A 16,124-nucleotide genomic window follows, 5' to 3' on the forward strand; every position below is an offset into this window, starting at 1 on the left:
AGCCCCTGGAACTCTAGCTTTAAGGCCTCTTTTGACATCGTAGGACATGAACACATTATACATGCAACACAGACACAGTTACACTTAAAATTAGCTAAAATTAAACCTTTAAAGGATAAAGTAGAATGGAGAATGAGTATAGTTTTTTTATGCAAACGATCTGACATTTTACGTGAGATTTGAACATCGTTGGAGTTTGGTATCCATGGGGTTCCTGGAACCAATCCCCAGAGGATATCAAAGAATATGTAGGCATGGTGACTAAATGCAGTCATAATTATATCCTGCTTGTTTTAGTCCATTTGAACCACTATAACAAGATATTTTATATTGGATGATTTTCAAATAGAAATGATTTCTGCAGTTCTTTGGGCTGAGACATGTAAGACCAAGGTGACAGCAAGTTTGATAGTTTATAAGTACCTGTCTCTGTTTCTGGGACATTCTTGGAGCATTCTTATATGGTTGAAGGTAAAAAGGGCCGACCTGGCACCTGAAAACCCTTTTGTAAAGGGTCGAATCCTGTTCATGAGGGTGGAGCTCTCCCATGTTAATTATCCTCTAACTGCCTCAGTTCTTAGTAACATTACATTAGGGTTTATGTTTTGACATTTTTGGAGAGGTAGAAACACTTAAACCATAGTACTGATTCTTAAAGTGTGCATGTGGTGTGTACGTGTGTGTATATGTGTGTGTGTGTGTGTGTGTGTGTGAATGTGGGTCTGTGCAGGGTGGTCAGAGGGCAATTTCTAGTGAGTATTGGTCCTCACCCTTGACCTTGCTTGAAACAGAGTCTTTTTGTCTCATCAACTAAGCTAACTGTCTCAAGAGCATCAGAAAGTTGCCTATCACAACTTTCCTCTCTCAGAGCAAGAACTGGGATTATAGGAGTGTGCTACCAGCTTTGACTTTGTGTGAGGTCTCTGGATCTGAACACAGTCCTCAGGCCTGTTCTTCACCCACTGAACTACCTCCTCAGGCCCACAACCCTGACTATTTTTTAACTAAAGAACTATAATCTTTTATTATTTCCTTTTTTTCTCCTCCTCCTCTTCGGTTTGTTGTAATAAGGATTGAATTTATGGTCCTATTCATGCTAGGCAGGTGATCTACGACTGAGTTATATCCCTTTTAAAATTATTTTATTTTGTGATATAGTATCTCTAAGATATCCAGGTCGGCACTGACCCACCTCTGTAATGCAGGCACGCCTTGAACTTGAGGTCCTTCTACCTCAGCCTCCCAAGTAACTGAAAAATTTTTTCAAGCCTTGCCTGAAAAATTTCAAAATAAAAAGATGAAGGAAAACAATTCCAGCTCAAGCTCTTAGCAAACAAAACAAAACAAAACAAAACAAAACACCCTTAGGCTTATGTTTTGGTAGTAGCCCAGAAAAAGGTAGTAACTGTAAAATGAGAAGCGGGATTATGGCTTATTCATTTTGGTTAAGATGTTTGGCATAACGCCCAAACGGGAGTGTACATATTATTCTCTTACAGCTAAGATTTAAAACAGAGAGCGCTTACAAGGGAAGGCTACTGTGTCTGGTTATGACTTATCTCCGTCAGATTGAAACTTTAATCACAACATCCATCGTGGGAGCTCAGACTATGTCATCCTCCTTAATTCCCAATCAGAGCTTTGAGTCAGCAAGAGAAGTCTGCAGGATGTGCGCACAACCATTTGTTCCTGGGCAGTCCAGATCCATGTTACCAGGGATATCTGACACATTTGCCCTTTTGTTGAGGCTTTTACACGCCAGAAGACAGCCCAAGATTAGAGCAACATATACTTAAGGGTAGGTTTCCCCAGATGGTGGTCGGCACCTGAAAGAGTGGCTTAGTGCTGAGAACTATGTGGAGACACTGTCTTAAAGGAAAACTAGTCCCAGTCGATAACCCATTCCTTTCTCTAATGAATGGGTGTATTATCCCCCACCCGCACATGTGTGTGTCTGTATGTCCAGGTGATATCTTCATAAAGCAACGTGCAAATGGAGTTCAAGTCTTTTGAAAAATGGATTGAAGAGGTGAAGCATGGGGCGGCAGCGGGGGTGGGGGGGTGGGGGGGGCGCGGATTTCTTCTGTGTTTGGGGAAGCAACGACGAAACCCAAGGGAAACAATTCTGTGCTGGTGTATGAACCCATTTCCATGAATTTAAAGTGGATTTTGATCCTCTCCCTTTAGCTAAGCAGAATCCCCCAAGATGCTTTATTGTCCCCAATGATCCGCTGTCCCAGGAAATTTTTGTGCCTCACCTCTGAGTAGAATTCAACACTTCTCTGGCTGAGCAGTTTGCCCTCGTTAGCTGCCCCCTCAGGTCACACTGTGTCAGCCCAGACTGCGACTGAGGGATGCGTAAGGGCTTGCCAACTCAGCCAAACTTCGTTACCAGAGATGATTGAGGTTTTGGGGTTTCCCCAGCCCTCCCACGCCAGGTCACTCAGCTAGCGGCAAAGAGTGCGGCAGACAACTCTACTCTGAGCTGCAGGGACCAGGCGGAGGACCCAGTGCACCCTGAATGCCGCCTCTGTCAGCCTGGGCGAGAGCGAGTGCAGGGCGGTTTTTCCGCCAGATACCTTGTTTTTCTGCTGCAGAAACCCGAGGCGGGCGGGCTCTTTCCACCAGACCTAACTGGCCCGCAGCGATAGCCATGGAAGTTGCTGTGGCGCAGAGCGAGAGCCAAGTACTCGGCGCTGTTTTTTTTGTGGATGTGTTTTCCCTGCCTAAGTCACTTCTTTCTTCCTCCTTTGGGTAAGTGGAATCAGTCTGCAAATAACCAACCAACCGGCAAGAATTGACTTTGTTGGAAGCTGGAAGAGGGGGTGGGGGGGTGGGGGGGCGGGCGGGTGGGCGGGGGCAGGGGGTGGGGGAGGCACACAAGGGGTTAATGTGCTAAGTAGGTTGAGAGGGGTGGTCCTGCACTTCAGTTTTGGAAGAACTGCATCTAATTTCACGTGTACTGAATGGAGGATACTGGAATTTCTTTATTTTTTGTTCCACATCCTCCTCCATAAACTTGTCTTTGAACACATCCTGAAGGGAGAATGAGAGTGGGGATGAGGGAATGACCCAGAGGTGAGTGGCCAGTGAAAGGTAAGAGGGAAGGAATCCAGTGATTCAGTAGAGAGGTATTCCTCCAAGCCAGTGACCAGAGCAAGACTTGAACCCAACCAGGAGCTAAACACTCTGTCTGTTTCCCCAGGTCAGCAGGGTCTGCCCCAAGTCTTCCAGCCTCCCCATAACTGTCCTGATGCTCTTGGGGTGGGGAGGTCCTTCATTACCCAGAGGTCAAAATCACTTCAAAAGAAGACCTGCAACTTTGTACCTAAGGGATGCTCTGTGTTTGTTGATTGGCTGAATGGTAATGCATCAGAAGATAGCAGTTTGTTCCATAAAAATGGTACTTTGGGCAGTGATAGGATTCCTTAATGTTGACTTCTGAATACAAGGAGAGCCCATTCATTCTACAAAGGGCAGGAGGTTGGAGTGTTGGGTAGTCCAATATTAGAATCGTCATTACTCGAAACAGCCATCTGGTCAGAGTCAAGGTCCTGGGCCCCAAGGTTTTGGTATAGAAACTATGGGTGTTTGGGTCAAGCACCCTTGTGGTTTTGATTTCCCCTCTGTGACCTTGGGAGCATCTCTTTATCCCCCTGAGCAGAAGTCTCTCCTCTGTGAAAAGAGGCCAGGGAAGGCATCCTCAGAGAGATGGAGGAAGAGATGGGAGAAGGTGAAGTTGCATTACATAAACTGCTTTGCTCCTCACCTGGGAGGGATCTGGAGAGAAGGCGCATTTCTGTTGATTCCTCACTGATTTCCAGGGGGAATGCAGGGAGCAGAGGACAGAGTGAGGTTTGGAAGTGCTTGGAAGCCTCCGCTCTGTGGGCTTGGGTAAGGAATTCCTATCCAGGCCAGAGTCTCTGAGGCTCACAACTGGGAGATGCAGACATTGAATTTGCCTTCTTTTCATGCCTTGTTCGTCCTCACAGTCCAAGGAGGGGCAAGTGTGGAAACAGCCCAGAGGAGGCAGCCCTGATGCGCCTGGGGAATCCGTTCAAAGGGCTGAGGAAGCAGAGCAGCACTTCACCGTGGTGCCAGCTTTCCTCGAACCTGGTCTGCAGAGAACTCAAGCTCCACGTTGGGTCATTTGTGAAGTCAGTGACAAAGCACTTTCCAGCCAGTGCCCCTGTGGATCTTCATAGAGTTTGCCTTTGGACTTAAAGACCAGGGTGTGTGTGTGTGTGTGTGTGTGTGTGTGTGTGTGTGTGTGGTGTGTGATGTGTGTGGTGTGTGTGGTGTGTGTGTGTGGTGTGGTGTGTGTGTGTGGGGGGGGCGATGATAAGATGACCTGAACCCCTCAACGAACCTCAAGGCTGTTGTATGGTTTTTGGACCACAGTTGGCAGACTTGGGAATAGGGCAGTTATCACTTTGTCTTCCATGTGTTAAGACAATCGCCATCAACCTGACCTTCTCTGAAGGAAAGGTTCACGTCAGTCTTACTCTTTGCCAGGTGGTCAACATCAGGCGCAGTAATGGTACACAGAAGGGCTTTAGTTTGTGTATTCTACATGGACAGTGACTTTAGCAATCTTGTAGACCAGGGTACACAAGGATATGAGTTGAACTTCCTATCGAACACCACAGTGTGCTAATCGTAACTTTCTTTAGCAAACATTTTTTTTTTGAGCACCTATTATGTGCAAGACTCTCTTGCTAGGCATCCCAGGGGACTTGTAAGCAGAATTTATATTGATACTTGGGTGACTCTTTCAAGATCACCCTAGCACCTCTAGCCTTTTCTGGACACCTCGAGTTTGTCATAAACCCAGTGGGGGTGAGGCATTGCCCTAACTCTCTGAGAACATGGCTAAGGTCTTCCTGCACCCACCGCTGGTGTTGTTTCTCACGGGTTCCCTGGGCCACCTCCTTAGCTTCTCAGAGTCGCCAAGCCTTAGCAACTCGACTTTCCCCAGGGACTCAGTGTCTCTCCCCAACCCATCTCCCTAGCCTCCAAGCATAAGCCCCAGTCCGGCTACAGGTAGCTGGGGAAGGGACCAAGCTGCGTCTGGGGAACTAGGTGCAGTGAGATAGCAGCAGATACAAAGCGGTCCCAGAACAAAAGGCTCATGGCTGGTGCTGGCCTCTTCAACTCAGTAGCGCAGTGGGGACATGGGTTCGGGACTCAGGCGAGAGAACCTCGCTCGGGAGCAGGGAGTGAAGTACCAAAAATGAACTGACAGAAGAGAGAGAACAGGCTCCCGGGGTGGGAGCGGTGAAAGGAGGTCACCCTCCCAGGCCGAGGTCTGCGGTGGGGCCGCGGCAGGCCCTTTCCTCCGCCTCCTGCAGAGCCTTCCAGGCAGCCAAGCGTGTCTCCGGCTGCAACTCCACCGAGCACGCTGTGGCCGCGCCAGTAAGTAGCAGCCTAGCAGCCGCGCCCTCTGCTTGCTATCGCTGTGCAGCCGGGGGAGGACAGGTCTGCCACCGCCCAGCGTCCAGACCCGGGTGTCCGGATCCACACGCGTCCCTCTTTCTCCCGCAGTGGCGCGGCACCTGCAGCGTACCACGGGGAGGGTCGCCTTGGCCGCTAGCTCCCCCGGGCGCCGCGCCACCCTTCCGTCCAATGGCTTTCAGCGGGTGGGGAGTGGGGGGCGTCGCCCGGGGGCGAGGAGCCGCGGCTGGGGTGGGGCGAGTGCTCTGTGATCAGCCGAGCGAGGCTGACGTGCCCGCCCGAGCGCGCGGCCGGGTGTGTGCGCGCCTGTGTGTGTGTGTGTGTGTGTGTATGTGTGTGTGTAGTGTGCGTGTGTGTGTGTGTGTAAGCGAGAGAGGGGGTACGAACACGCCTTTGGGGACCCGAGGGACTCTGCGGTGGGATTCTCTTCGGCGTCGGCCCCGTGGCTGCTCAGCTTTGCCTCTTCCTACCGCTTCTGCAGAAGCGACCCCGCTCTTTCATCCTTTCGGAACCACCCTCAGCATCCGATCTTACTTTTTCTTTCACCCACGAGGGCAGCAGCTGGCCACCTCCTTAACCGGTGCAAACACCCAAGCCAGTGCTCAGTGCTTTTCCTCAGCTAGTATTTTCCCGCTTGTCTTTCTTTGGGGCTCCCCACGAGCCACTCCAATGTTCCTCCATCCTAACAAATTATTCTGTTGGTCTGTTTAACTGAAGAGTTGTAAATCTTGAAGACTTTATTATTATTATTTTGATTCTTTTCATTTCTTCCCCTTGTGGGCAACGGAGCAATGAAATTTCCAATCGAGACGCCAAGAAAGCAGGTGAACTGGGATCCTAAAGGTTGGTATTGCCTACTTCGGGCTACCCTGGCTCTCCTCCACCTGCAGGTCCCTCACTGGCAGGCGTGGATGAGCTTGCTCCCGGCAGCAAGCGTCCTGAGGCTGGGAAATGCGCCTGGCAACTGCAGCGTGGGTGGGAGGAGGGCGGAGGCAGCGTGGGTTCGGAGCCCAGATCGCGCCTGTCACATAATCGTTGTCCCTCTAGGATGGTTTCACAATCTATTTAAAGATATGCCAAGCTGGCTGTTTGTTTTGAAATTTCACCGAGTGTTGGTATTTGCTTTGACTTTGTGAGTGTCCCTGTGTGTGTGTGTGTGTGTGTGTGTGTGTGTGTGTGTCCTTTGTTTCTGGTGATCTTTGTCTCTCTGGCAGATGGGTGGGGTGTCTCTCACCGGACCTGGAACTTCACCACACGGCCCGGGTGTCCTCAGGGGGACAGGTTTCTTGGCAGCATCCGAGGCTGCGAGCTGCGGTAGCTGCCCCTGGGGTGGCACTTCTCTCGTAGGGCATGTCCAATAATGGAGCCCACGGGGCCTGCGGAGTCTTTGCCCTGTCTTATTACTAATCCTGCCCGCTAGTTTGGCTCAGGCTGTAGAAAGAGTGTGGGGAGCGCCTTTCCTCGACAATGGTGGGTCTGGGAAGGGCTCACGGAGTGACCCACAGTGTACCCACTCACACAATGGCTTGGTACACTTTTCGGAAAGTGGGGTCACTTTCCCTTCCTGTAAAAGGATTAAGACAGGTGTGCAGCTGCACCACACCCCTGACCTTGACTACTGCCTCTGCTGTTAATGTACAGATGTTATCACAGCTCTTAGTGACCCACATGGGAACAGGAGAAGTTGAAACCTTATGTCCAATCACCCCTTAGCTCACACACAGGCAGTCAGTGCTTGAGTAGATCTTGGGGTTAAAATTTGGTGTGTGTTTAAATTTCATTTTTTAAAAAAAGAATATGTTTTTATTTAGGCTTTGACAATTTCATACAATGTATCTTGATTATATCTAATTCCCGCCCAGTTCCTTGGTTTAAATTTCATTATGCCTACGTTTCTTCTTTTCCCCAAACTGGAACTGGGGAAACAAGTTATTTTATTTTTTTTTTTTTTTGTGGACTGTGTGTATCTTATAAGCTGACTGGCTGGCCAGCGAGTGAAGAGACCTTGCCCTTCATTTTGCAAACACTCTCAGTACAGCCCCAGCCTTCCCTTCGGGCTCCAAATCTCTGGAAATAAGAAGTGCCATTTGGCTTTTATTTTTAATTCTTGCAGGTCATATTGATTTGTCAAATACATGCTTCCCACCAGGCGTAGTCCTGGCCCTGGAAATATAGTCAGAACAGGACAGATAAAATATGTATCTTCTTGGAATTTACAGTGTGGGTGTCAGGTCAAAATTAGTGGGTACAGAGAGGAGTAGCATGTTCTGTGAGCACCGTGGGGCTTTCAAAAAGTCTGATAGGAAAGACTGAAGCTGGGTGTGGTGGTTCATGCCTGCAATGCCAGCTGAGTCAGGATTCCCATGAGTTCGAGGCTAACATGGGGCTATATTGAGAGTTCCAGGTCAACCTGGGCTTCTAGCCTGTCTGAAACAAAACAAAGCAGACTGACAAAGGCCGAGGGAGGGGATGCTCAGGAGGATTTTGTGAGACCATGGATGCTGGCCTGACACCTAGAGTGGAAGTTAGCCGGCCAGTGAGAGGGGGATCTGCCTTCCATGGGGGAGCTGCAGGGCAAAGGTCGCAGAGCAGATGGACCGTGTGCATTTGATGATCTGGAAGTAGCATCCCATGCCGGGAGGAGAGAGAAAGCACGGGCAGGTGCTGTGAGGTGTGGCTAGGGGAGTCTACAGGCTCTGGGGCCGAGCCCTGGTGGTGGTGGTGACAGAGTCAGGCTTGGGATCGAGATAGAGGGGTCTTTATTTTAAGCCTTGAAAAGTTTTAGCTGAAGCCATGTGATCTGAGCTAAGTTTCAGAACCATTGCCGTGTAATGGGACTGTGGGGACCAGATACAATGGTGTGCCAACCAAGGCGGTGGCTGTGGGGATGGAGAGATGAGGGACCACACACTGTGCTGACCTGAAGTCCACAGAATTTGTGAAAGAAGTACCCAGGTGGGACATCTGAAGGACTGGGAGGCGGTGGGGGCAGGCCTGGTGTGGAGCAGGGAGTACACCCACTCCAGGGTGAGATGTCCCCAGGGGGCAGGCGCTGACTGGGAGGGGTAGGTAGCTTCCGGAATTCTGGTAGAAGGAGCATTGAGGGGCTGTCTTCCTGAGCCGGCTTTGGCTTGAGCCTCTTGTGCCCCGGTGACAAGTGCTTCTCACAAATTCCCCGTATTTCACAGCCTGATCCGGGGAAGAAAAGCACAGGAGTAGCTTCTATAGTTACACAGCTGCTAAAAATAAACACCTCAATAAAAATGACAGCATCTCACGAGCCGGCCCAGCGTGCCAGGTGCTTCATGTTCACGATTCCATTCAGTTATCCTCACACTTCACCTCTTTAATTAAAAATTTAGTTATCGTATGAGGAATGGGTTTCCTGATGACCTCTTCATTCATATATATCATTATACTTTGCTTATATTTATATCCTGGACCCCAGCTATCCACCCCCAGCCCTCCTCCCTCTCTCTCACTGGTCTCTCCTTCTGGTTTGTTTTCAGTATTTAAAAAAAAATTCTCTATTTTGTCTTCTGTGTCTGGCTGTTTGGCCTGTGTCTGTCTATCTGTGTTCCACACGGAGGCCAGTAGTATAGGCTCCAGATCCTTCTTGGAGCTGGAACAACAGATGATTATCCAGTTGCCGTGTGAGTGCCAGGAACTAAGCCCAGGTCAGTCTTCAGGCTCCATTTTTCCAGCTCTGATTTGATGGTATGTTGCTGTGCTATTTGACCTTTGCTTGCCACCAGGACACTGTGAAGCTGCCTTCCCCGGAAGGGATCCCGTCCGCACCTCTGGTTTCCAAAGGTGCAGGAGACTAGAGTCTGGCTATGAGGCGGGAGAGTGGGTGTGTCTTAGAGTTACATGCCAGACACGGATGGAATATTTGACATATATTAGCTTCCTTCATGTTGACATACATCTTAGAAGGAGAGTATTATCCCGCTTTCAAAAGTGAGGGGACCGAAGAAGAGAGAGGCCACGTAACTTGCTCCGAGTGAGCAAGGTGGTGAGACTGGATTAGAGCCTGGGCTCTTTAAGAATTCTTCTAGCCTGTGTATCATGAACAGCTGGGGCATTAAACTCTTGCCTAGTGAGTCTTCCATCATTCAGGGACTGGGAAAACCCATTGGAAGGAGGGAAAAAAGAAGAAAGAGAAAGAAGAGGTACAGGGACTAGAAGAGGGGCCGTATGCATTCAGAGTCACCAGACTCATTTAGTGGTGCTTTCCTGCCTGGTTGGGATTTGCTTGCTGTTAAAGTATGTTTAAGGCTTTTAAGCCCCAGAAGCATCAACACAGGATGTTTCATGGCTTAAGGCGAGTGGATCAATATAGTGTAGAAACCTCAAGGTGTGGGGATAGAAAAGAATTAGGTTCTGGAGGCAGTTGTAGCATTTAGTAGCTGTGTGACTTCAGGCTACTCATTTAACTTCTCTAGGGCCCTACTTTCTTCCCATTCAGAGAGCAATCACTGACATGACCTTTGTCTCTCTCTCTAGCTTGTCTCCTCATACTGTCCTCCAAGTTCTGACGGTTGAGTAGTTGGGCAGTGGCTTATCCTTCTCCTCTTCCCATTTCCTCCTCCTTTTCTGAAAAAAAAAAAAGACGTTGTATTCATCCCAGGGCCTTTGCATCTGTACTAGAGCTGCTTGTGGTGAATAGTCACACACCTGGCTCCTTGTACCCATTTGACTCCCAGATCACACATTACCTCCTTTGAAAGGGCTTTCTGGCCTCTTTGAAGAATCCAGTTCCCTGTCTCTGCCAGGTTCTATAATACATCATCTGCTTCGGAGTCTTTCTGGCAGTTGTTGCTCCCTAGAACCATCTTGCTTCCTTACACATCACATGTGCTGCTAGCTTCCTTCACTAGCGTGCGAGCTTCACCAGGGCTCTTCCACATCTATTCATTCTTGTACTCCAGTGCTACAGGAAGTACCTGGCAAACCTTAGTCACTCATGAACCCGTGATTTAACAGATGATGAACTGGATGGGTAGACGGAGATAGGAATGGGTGAAAGAGGGAGGAGAGCTAGGTAGAGGGAGAGATGGATAGATAGATTGATTGATGTTTGAATGGATGATGGACAGGTGCATGGGTGGGGTTCGAGGGGACCCAAGGCTCTGTGCATTATGAAATGTTAGATGCCTCTAAGTTGCAAACCACAAAATACAAATAAGGCTAGAAGAAAACTGTCTTCAATAACATGGCCCAGAACCGACACTCACATCCTCCTTTCCTTTCCGTTTCTCAAGCCTGTAGCATGCTGTCTTCCTTTCCCCTTTCCCAGAAACTGAAAGGCTCTGTGAGTGTGAGGTAGTGATGCCAGATGGGCGTGTCCAGCCAGACAAAGACCTGGTCAGTATTCAGATAATAATGGGTCTGTGGCTGTTTTCAGGCCCTTTAATACACCTGAGAAATGAGTAAAACCTCAGAACAGGAGCTGGATTCTTTAAAAAGCTGTGCTTTCCGGGTAGAGTTCCAGAAAGGTCTTCTTCACCTTTGGTGTCGCACTTTTCAGTTTACAGAACACTTCTAACAAATGATGTCATTTGTTCTTCAAGCAACTATTTTTTGCAGATATTAGAGTTCAGTCTTACTGCTGGGAAAGCCAGGATGTTAGAAAAAGGATAAACAGCTTATTTGGGGCCTCCACACTTCAAAGAGGCAGAAGAGAGGCGGAACCAAGCCGACATTGGCCTCCCCAGAGCAGTTTCCAGACACCTTTCTTCTCTCCAGGGTCTTTATCAGTTCCAAGGTCATCCCCGCTTCCTACTCAACAGTATACTGACAGATCTCTTTGAGAGGGGTGTAGGTCTTCAGTTATGGGCTGTTTCAGCAGCTTGCGCCTGCGTCAGCTGGCAGACATGTTACCCCATGAGTCAGCGTGCTGAACGCAGTCGGTCTGTAGAAGCCCACCTTCCATCCTGCCTAAGAGAAGATATCAGTCTGTGGTGAATGGGAACTACATTGAGCCTGCGAGGTCCCATGAGTGCTGTCTTCATTAGCATGTTTCCAAACACACATTCGCACAGTTTAGTTTTTCTGGAAAGGGAGTCTTCTATTTCTGATTTCATATCCAACTTTCAGAAGATCAGCATTCCAAATGCAATTAATAATGAGCCTAAATCACCATAATTAGCTCAGAAAGTACAGCAGGATGGTGTTTCAGAGATTTTCTGGATTGAGATTTGGTTCAAGCTTCCTTTACAGCATGGTTGGTTCTTTCTTTGTGGAATGAAGACAGGGCATGTGGACCTTTGCCGTTCATGTCATTTCTAACACATCTGTGTGCACGTGTGTGTGTGTGTGTGTGCGCGCACACACACATAGAGAGCGAGAGACAGAGAGAGAAGGAGAGAGAGAGAAGGAGAGAGACAGAGAGATAGAGAGAGAGAAGGAGAGAGACAGAGAGATAGATAGAGAGAGAGAAGGAGAGAGACAGAGAGATAGAGAGAGAGGAGAGACAGAGAGAGAGAAAAGGAGAGAGACAGAGAGAGAGAGGGAGAGAGGGGGAGAGACAGAAGAGAGAGACAGAGAGACACAGAGAGAGACAGAGAGAGAGAGAAAGAGAGAGAAGGAGAGAGACAGAGACTGTTGAATGATAGAGCGGGAAGAAGTTGTTTGCCCACAGTTAATTCAGAGGCTTCAGTTTAGTCCCTTGAAGAGATCAGAAACATGAATAAAAATGATGGTCTCTTTGCAGATTTTGTTAAGAAGGGTACTTACTTCATGGTGGCTCACATTGAGTTAAATCTGCTTAGGGCGCATCCACAGGCTTGGTTATGGAATCCTAGCGTGGCATTGGGAATAAGGTCACTATGTTGATTTATACTCACCCGGCTCCTTCTCTTGCGGACTCGGATTCTTTGGGTCTTCGACAGCAGCTTAGAGTTGTCTGTGACACGTGTCACCCAGCATGGGGAAAGCAGAGACCTCATATTTACTCTGCAGAACATGGTTTATGGACAAAACTTGGGATTTCTGTTTTATTCTTCCACGTGTCTGGAACCGAGTGCCATGGAGTGACAATGAAGCCCGACTTTCTCAACTTTACATGAGGCTGGAGAAGTGTGAGGACCCCAGCCTGGACAAAGGGGTGACCATGAAGGGAATGCCCTTCCTTTGCCATTTCCAGCCCTAGAGAGGTGGGGAAGGAGTGGCATTGATAGTTGTAAGCATAGAATTATGGACATTAATGGTTGTAAGGGTTGAAATAGGGGTTTTGAGTGTAAATTTGGCCCTATTGTTTCTATATGAATCAACAGGGTTTGTTGCTATGACATACAAGCAGCCATCTCAGGCAGCTTCTCCTTCCTCCCTTCTTTCTTCCTTCCTCTGTCCTCACCCTGTTCTTACAGAGTTCAGATCTCAGTTGCTATTGCCTGAGATAATAATATTGTACATAATATTCTCACTTCCTCCCTTACTCAATTAGTCAATGTAGAGAGTTTTAGTTATTAAATGGATAGTGGAAGGCACAGTGAGATTATTTTTCAGATGAAAGAGAACTTTGAGTTCACTTGAGACCTTTGTAGATAAGCCTGAAGTGCCAGTACTTGTAATTATGATCCAGAAGCCAGAAAACAAGTACACCATGCAGAAAATAATCTTCTTATATAGATAAGTAGTCTAGAGACTCCTGAACTACAACAAAATATTCCAGTAGATAGAGATAAATATTGTAATTTAACCTGTGTGTGTTGTGCATGTGACACTGGGTGTGAATGCATGTGGAGGTTAGGGGATATTATCCAGGTCTTCTTTCCTTCCTTCCTTCCTTCCTTCCTTCCTTCCTTCCTTCCTTCCTTCCTTCCTTCCTTCCTTCCTTCCTTAATTCTATCTATCTATCTATCTATCTATCTATCTATCTATCTATCTATCTACCTACCTATCCATCCATCATCTGTCTGTCTGTCTGTCTATCTATCTATCTATCTATCTATCTATCCATCCATCCATCATCTATCTATCTATCTATCTATCTATCTATCTACCATCTATCTATCTATCTATCTATCTATCTATCTATCTATCTATCTATCTATCTATCTGTCGTCTGTCTGTCTATCTATCTATCTACCTACCTACCTACTTACCTACCTACTTACCTACCTACCTACCTACCTACCTACTTATCAATCTATCTCTTTACTGTTTTGGAGACAGGGTATGTCAGTAAATGGAAGTCATTTGGGCCAGACGGGCTGGTCAGGAGCTTCAGGGATCTTCATAGTCCTTGTTCTGGGGTTACAGATGTGTGCTGTTGCTTTTACATGGATGTTGTGGGTCTGAACTCAGTACAGTGAGAAACTAGTTCACTGAGCCCCATAACTTACCCATTTTAATCTGATATGAGCCTGGTGGGCCAAACAGGGGTGCTAGGTGTCAGTTGTGATACTTGACAATTGAACACTTACCAACTTGATTATGTGAGAAAAGAAGTCAGGCAAATTTTTAAATAAATGACAAGAAGAAAAGATTAAAGAGAAAACGTTCCTGCCTATTAGTTTGTTTCCCTTCTTTGCCAATTGGAGATGCTTTATTTTTCACCCATTTTAACCAAAGACCAACCTGAGCCATATCTTAAATCTACTAGTTGAGATTGTTACTTTAGGCTAAAGCATTCATTTCTCACTGCAGAGTTTGAGATGTATGTAAAGAAATTAGGTCAGAACGGTTTGAGAAGAGATTAAATGCACGTTATAATCATTTAACTTAGACTCAAGGTAAGAAGTCTCCTTGTGCATCATGGCAGCTGGGGGTGGAAGGATTGGTTTGGGGTTCCAGGGCTGTCTCTGCTGCCGCACCTACAGAAAAGAAGAGAATGGAGCTGTTGATCAGCTGAGTCCCTTTGGTTTTAATTTGAAATGCATTGCTTCGTAGTAACTGACTGGAGGAGATTTCTTCGTTTTGGCTTAGTCTCTTTGCCTGTAAGATAGACAAAGTACAGCCAGCACATCCTTGGTTTGTTAGGCAGATGACATGAAATGAGATGATGCATCCAGACCTCTTCCCTGCACTGCACTGCATGGATGCCCTATGCCGGTGTGGAGGCTCCAACTCTCAGCTTCCTGAGATTCATCTGGATCACTCTCCAGGTTGCCAGGGAAGGTGATCTATGGCAGAGACACCCCTCTTGGGAGTCTCCTGGGGTCGTAATACTCTTAGTTCAGTTTTATGATGCTATTCTGATTTTTTTTTTTAAAAAAAAAGATCAGAGAAGGAACATAGTTTTAAATCACAATGTTTGAGTTTGTGCTCTTGCTTTATTGCCTTTATTGGCTGAATGTCTTAGTCCATTTTGGTTGCTGTAGCAACACCAGACTGGTGTGTACACTTGGAAAAGTCACTTAACCCTTTGAGCCTTAGTTGTGATCCCCCCCGCCGCCACAATAAAACACATCTTATAATAACACTTTGTAGCTATTGAGTTGATCAATTGAGATAAATGAAGCTATGATTTATAAACTGCTTTTGTTTTTGAGATACAGATACATTTTTTTCAACAAATGCTCTGAAGGAAAAAGGAAAGTCAGGCCTGTCTGGGAATGTACCTAGTGGCAGAGCACTTGCCTGGCATACCTAGTGTGTAAAAGGCCCCAAGTGCAATCCCAAACACTGAAAACAAAACAAAACAAAACAAAACAAAACTAGTCTAATTACTAAAACCAAAAAGCAATAACAACAGCAGCAACACCATGAATGACAGGCTGTCATGAAATAATTTCGCAGAGTGGCGCTTGTCAGTCCCTCTGGGAGAGTCCTCATGGGCTCTGAGTAGTTTGCTGTGTCGCTGATTACCAAATAATCCCAATGTTTAACAGGCCTGGTGTGTGAGGGCCTGGGTTTCATTGCCACAAGTATTTAAAAAGAAAGTATCTGCTGAGCTATTTATATGAGAACCATGACGCTGCTCTGTCAACGATTATCCAAATGGAGAAGGCTATATAATACACTCCTTTTCACTCACTGTGAAAGCTAGACATTGAATGGGAAAACTCAAATTTCCTTATTTTGAAGATTCTTCGTAAGCTCCCCTCTTTTATATATTTAGTGGTTGAAAGCCCAGTCTTTGGCTATGTGTGGTGGCTTGTACCTGTAAGCGGTAGGTATAAGGATGCGGCAGGACACTTTGAGTTCTGGGCTAGACTGAGCTACAGAGTGAGACCTAGAGTCAAAACAAGCAAGCAAGCAACAACAACAACAACAACAACAATAACAACAACAACAACAAAAAACAGAAAACCCAAACAAACCCCAAAACAAACCCCACTGAATAAAGTTAGAAAAAGCAGGGTGGCCTCTGGTCTGAGCAATCCAAATGTTGGGGACTGGGGTGTCCATATCAATAGTGACACCATCTGAATTCTTGGTAGCTCCCTAAGAAGTCAGGGACAGCATGCCTGGGCCAACAGGCGCACACAGTGACAGGCTGGTGGAGGAGGAATGTCGGCACTCCCTGTCATATTTCCAGTCAACTTTCTTTTGATAAACTGTTGCATCTTCTCTGTCATCTTGAATAAACAGTTTCCTGGAAGGAGGCTGCATCAGGGCTCCCATGCGTCCCCCCATCACACACCTGGGTCCTTCTTCATGTGACTTACATTTTGAGGGAGGTTTGACTCTTCTGTGTTCTGCACAGACAGTGTGAGCATGGT

General features: G+C 47.1%; 1 protein-coding gene across 2 annotated transcripts in view; it reads left to right on the plus strand.

The window, feature by feature from the left end:
- The first annotated feature begins 2,334 nt into the window (after positions 1-2,334).
- Positions 2,335-16,124, plus strand: part of Kcnk10 (potassium two pore domain channel subfamily K member 10) — a 138,503-nt gene continuing 124,713 nt past the window's right edge. Inside the window, exon 1 of one of the 2 annotated variants that reach the window (XM_085697802.2) lies at positions 2,335-2,754. In XM_085697802.2, the coding sequence (XP_085553928.1) occupies positions 2,712-2,754 (43 nt within the window). In that variant the 5' untranslated portion in view covers positions 2,335-2,711. Of the gene's footprint in view, positions 2,755-5,790; positions 6,298-16,124 lie in introns of those variants that run through there. The other variant, XM_048449376.3, reaches the window with a different exon arrangement.

Source organism: Myodes glareolus, chromosome 11 (genome assembly GCF_982192425.1).
Source record: "Myodes glareolus chromosome 11, mMyoGla1.1, whole genome shotgun sequence".
Taxonomy (NCBI): domain Eukaryota; kingdom Metazoa; phylum Chordata; class Mammalia; order Rodentia; family Cricetidae; genus Myodes; species Myodes glareolus.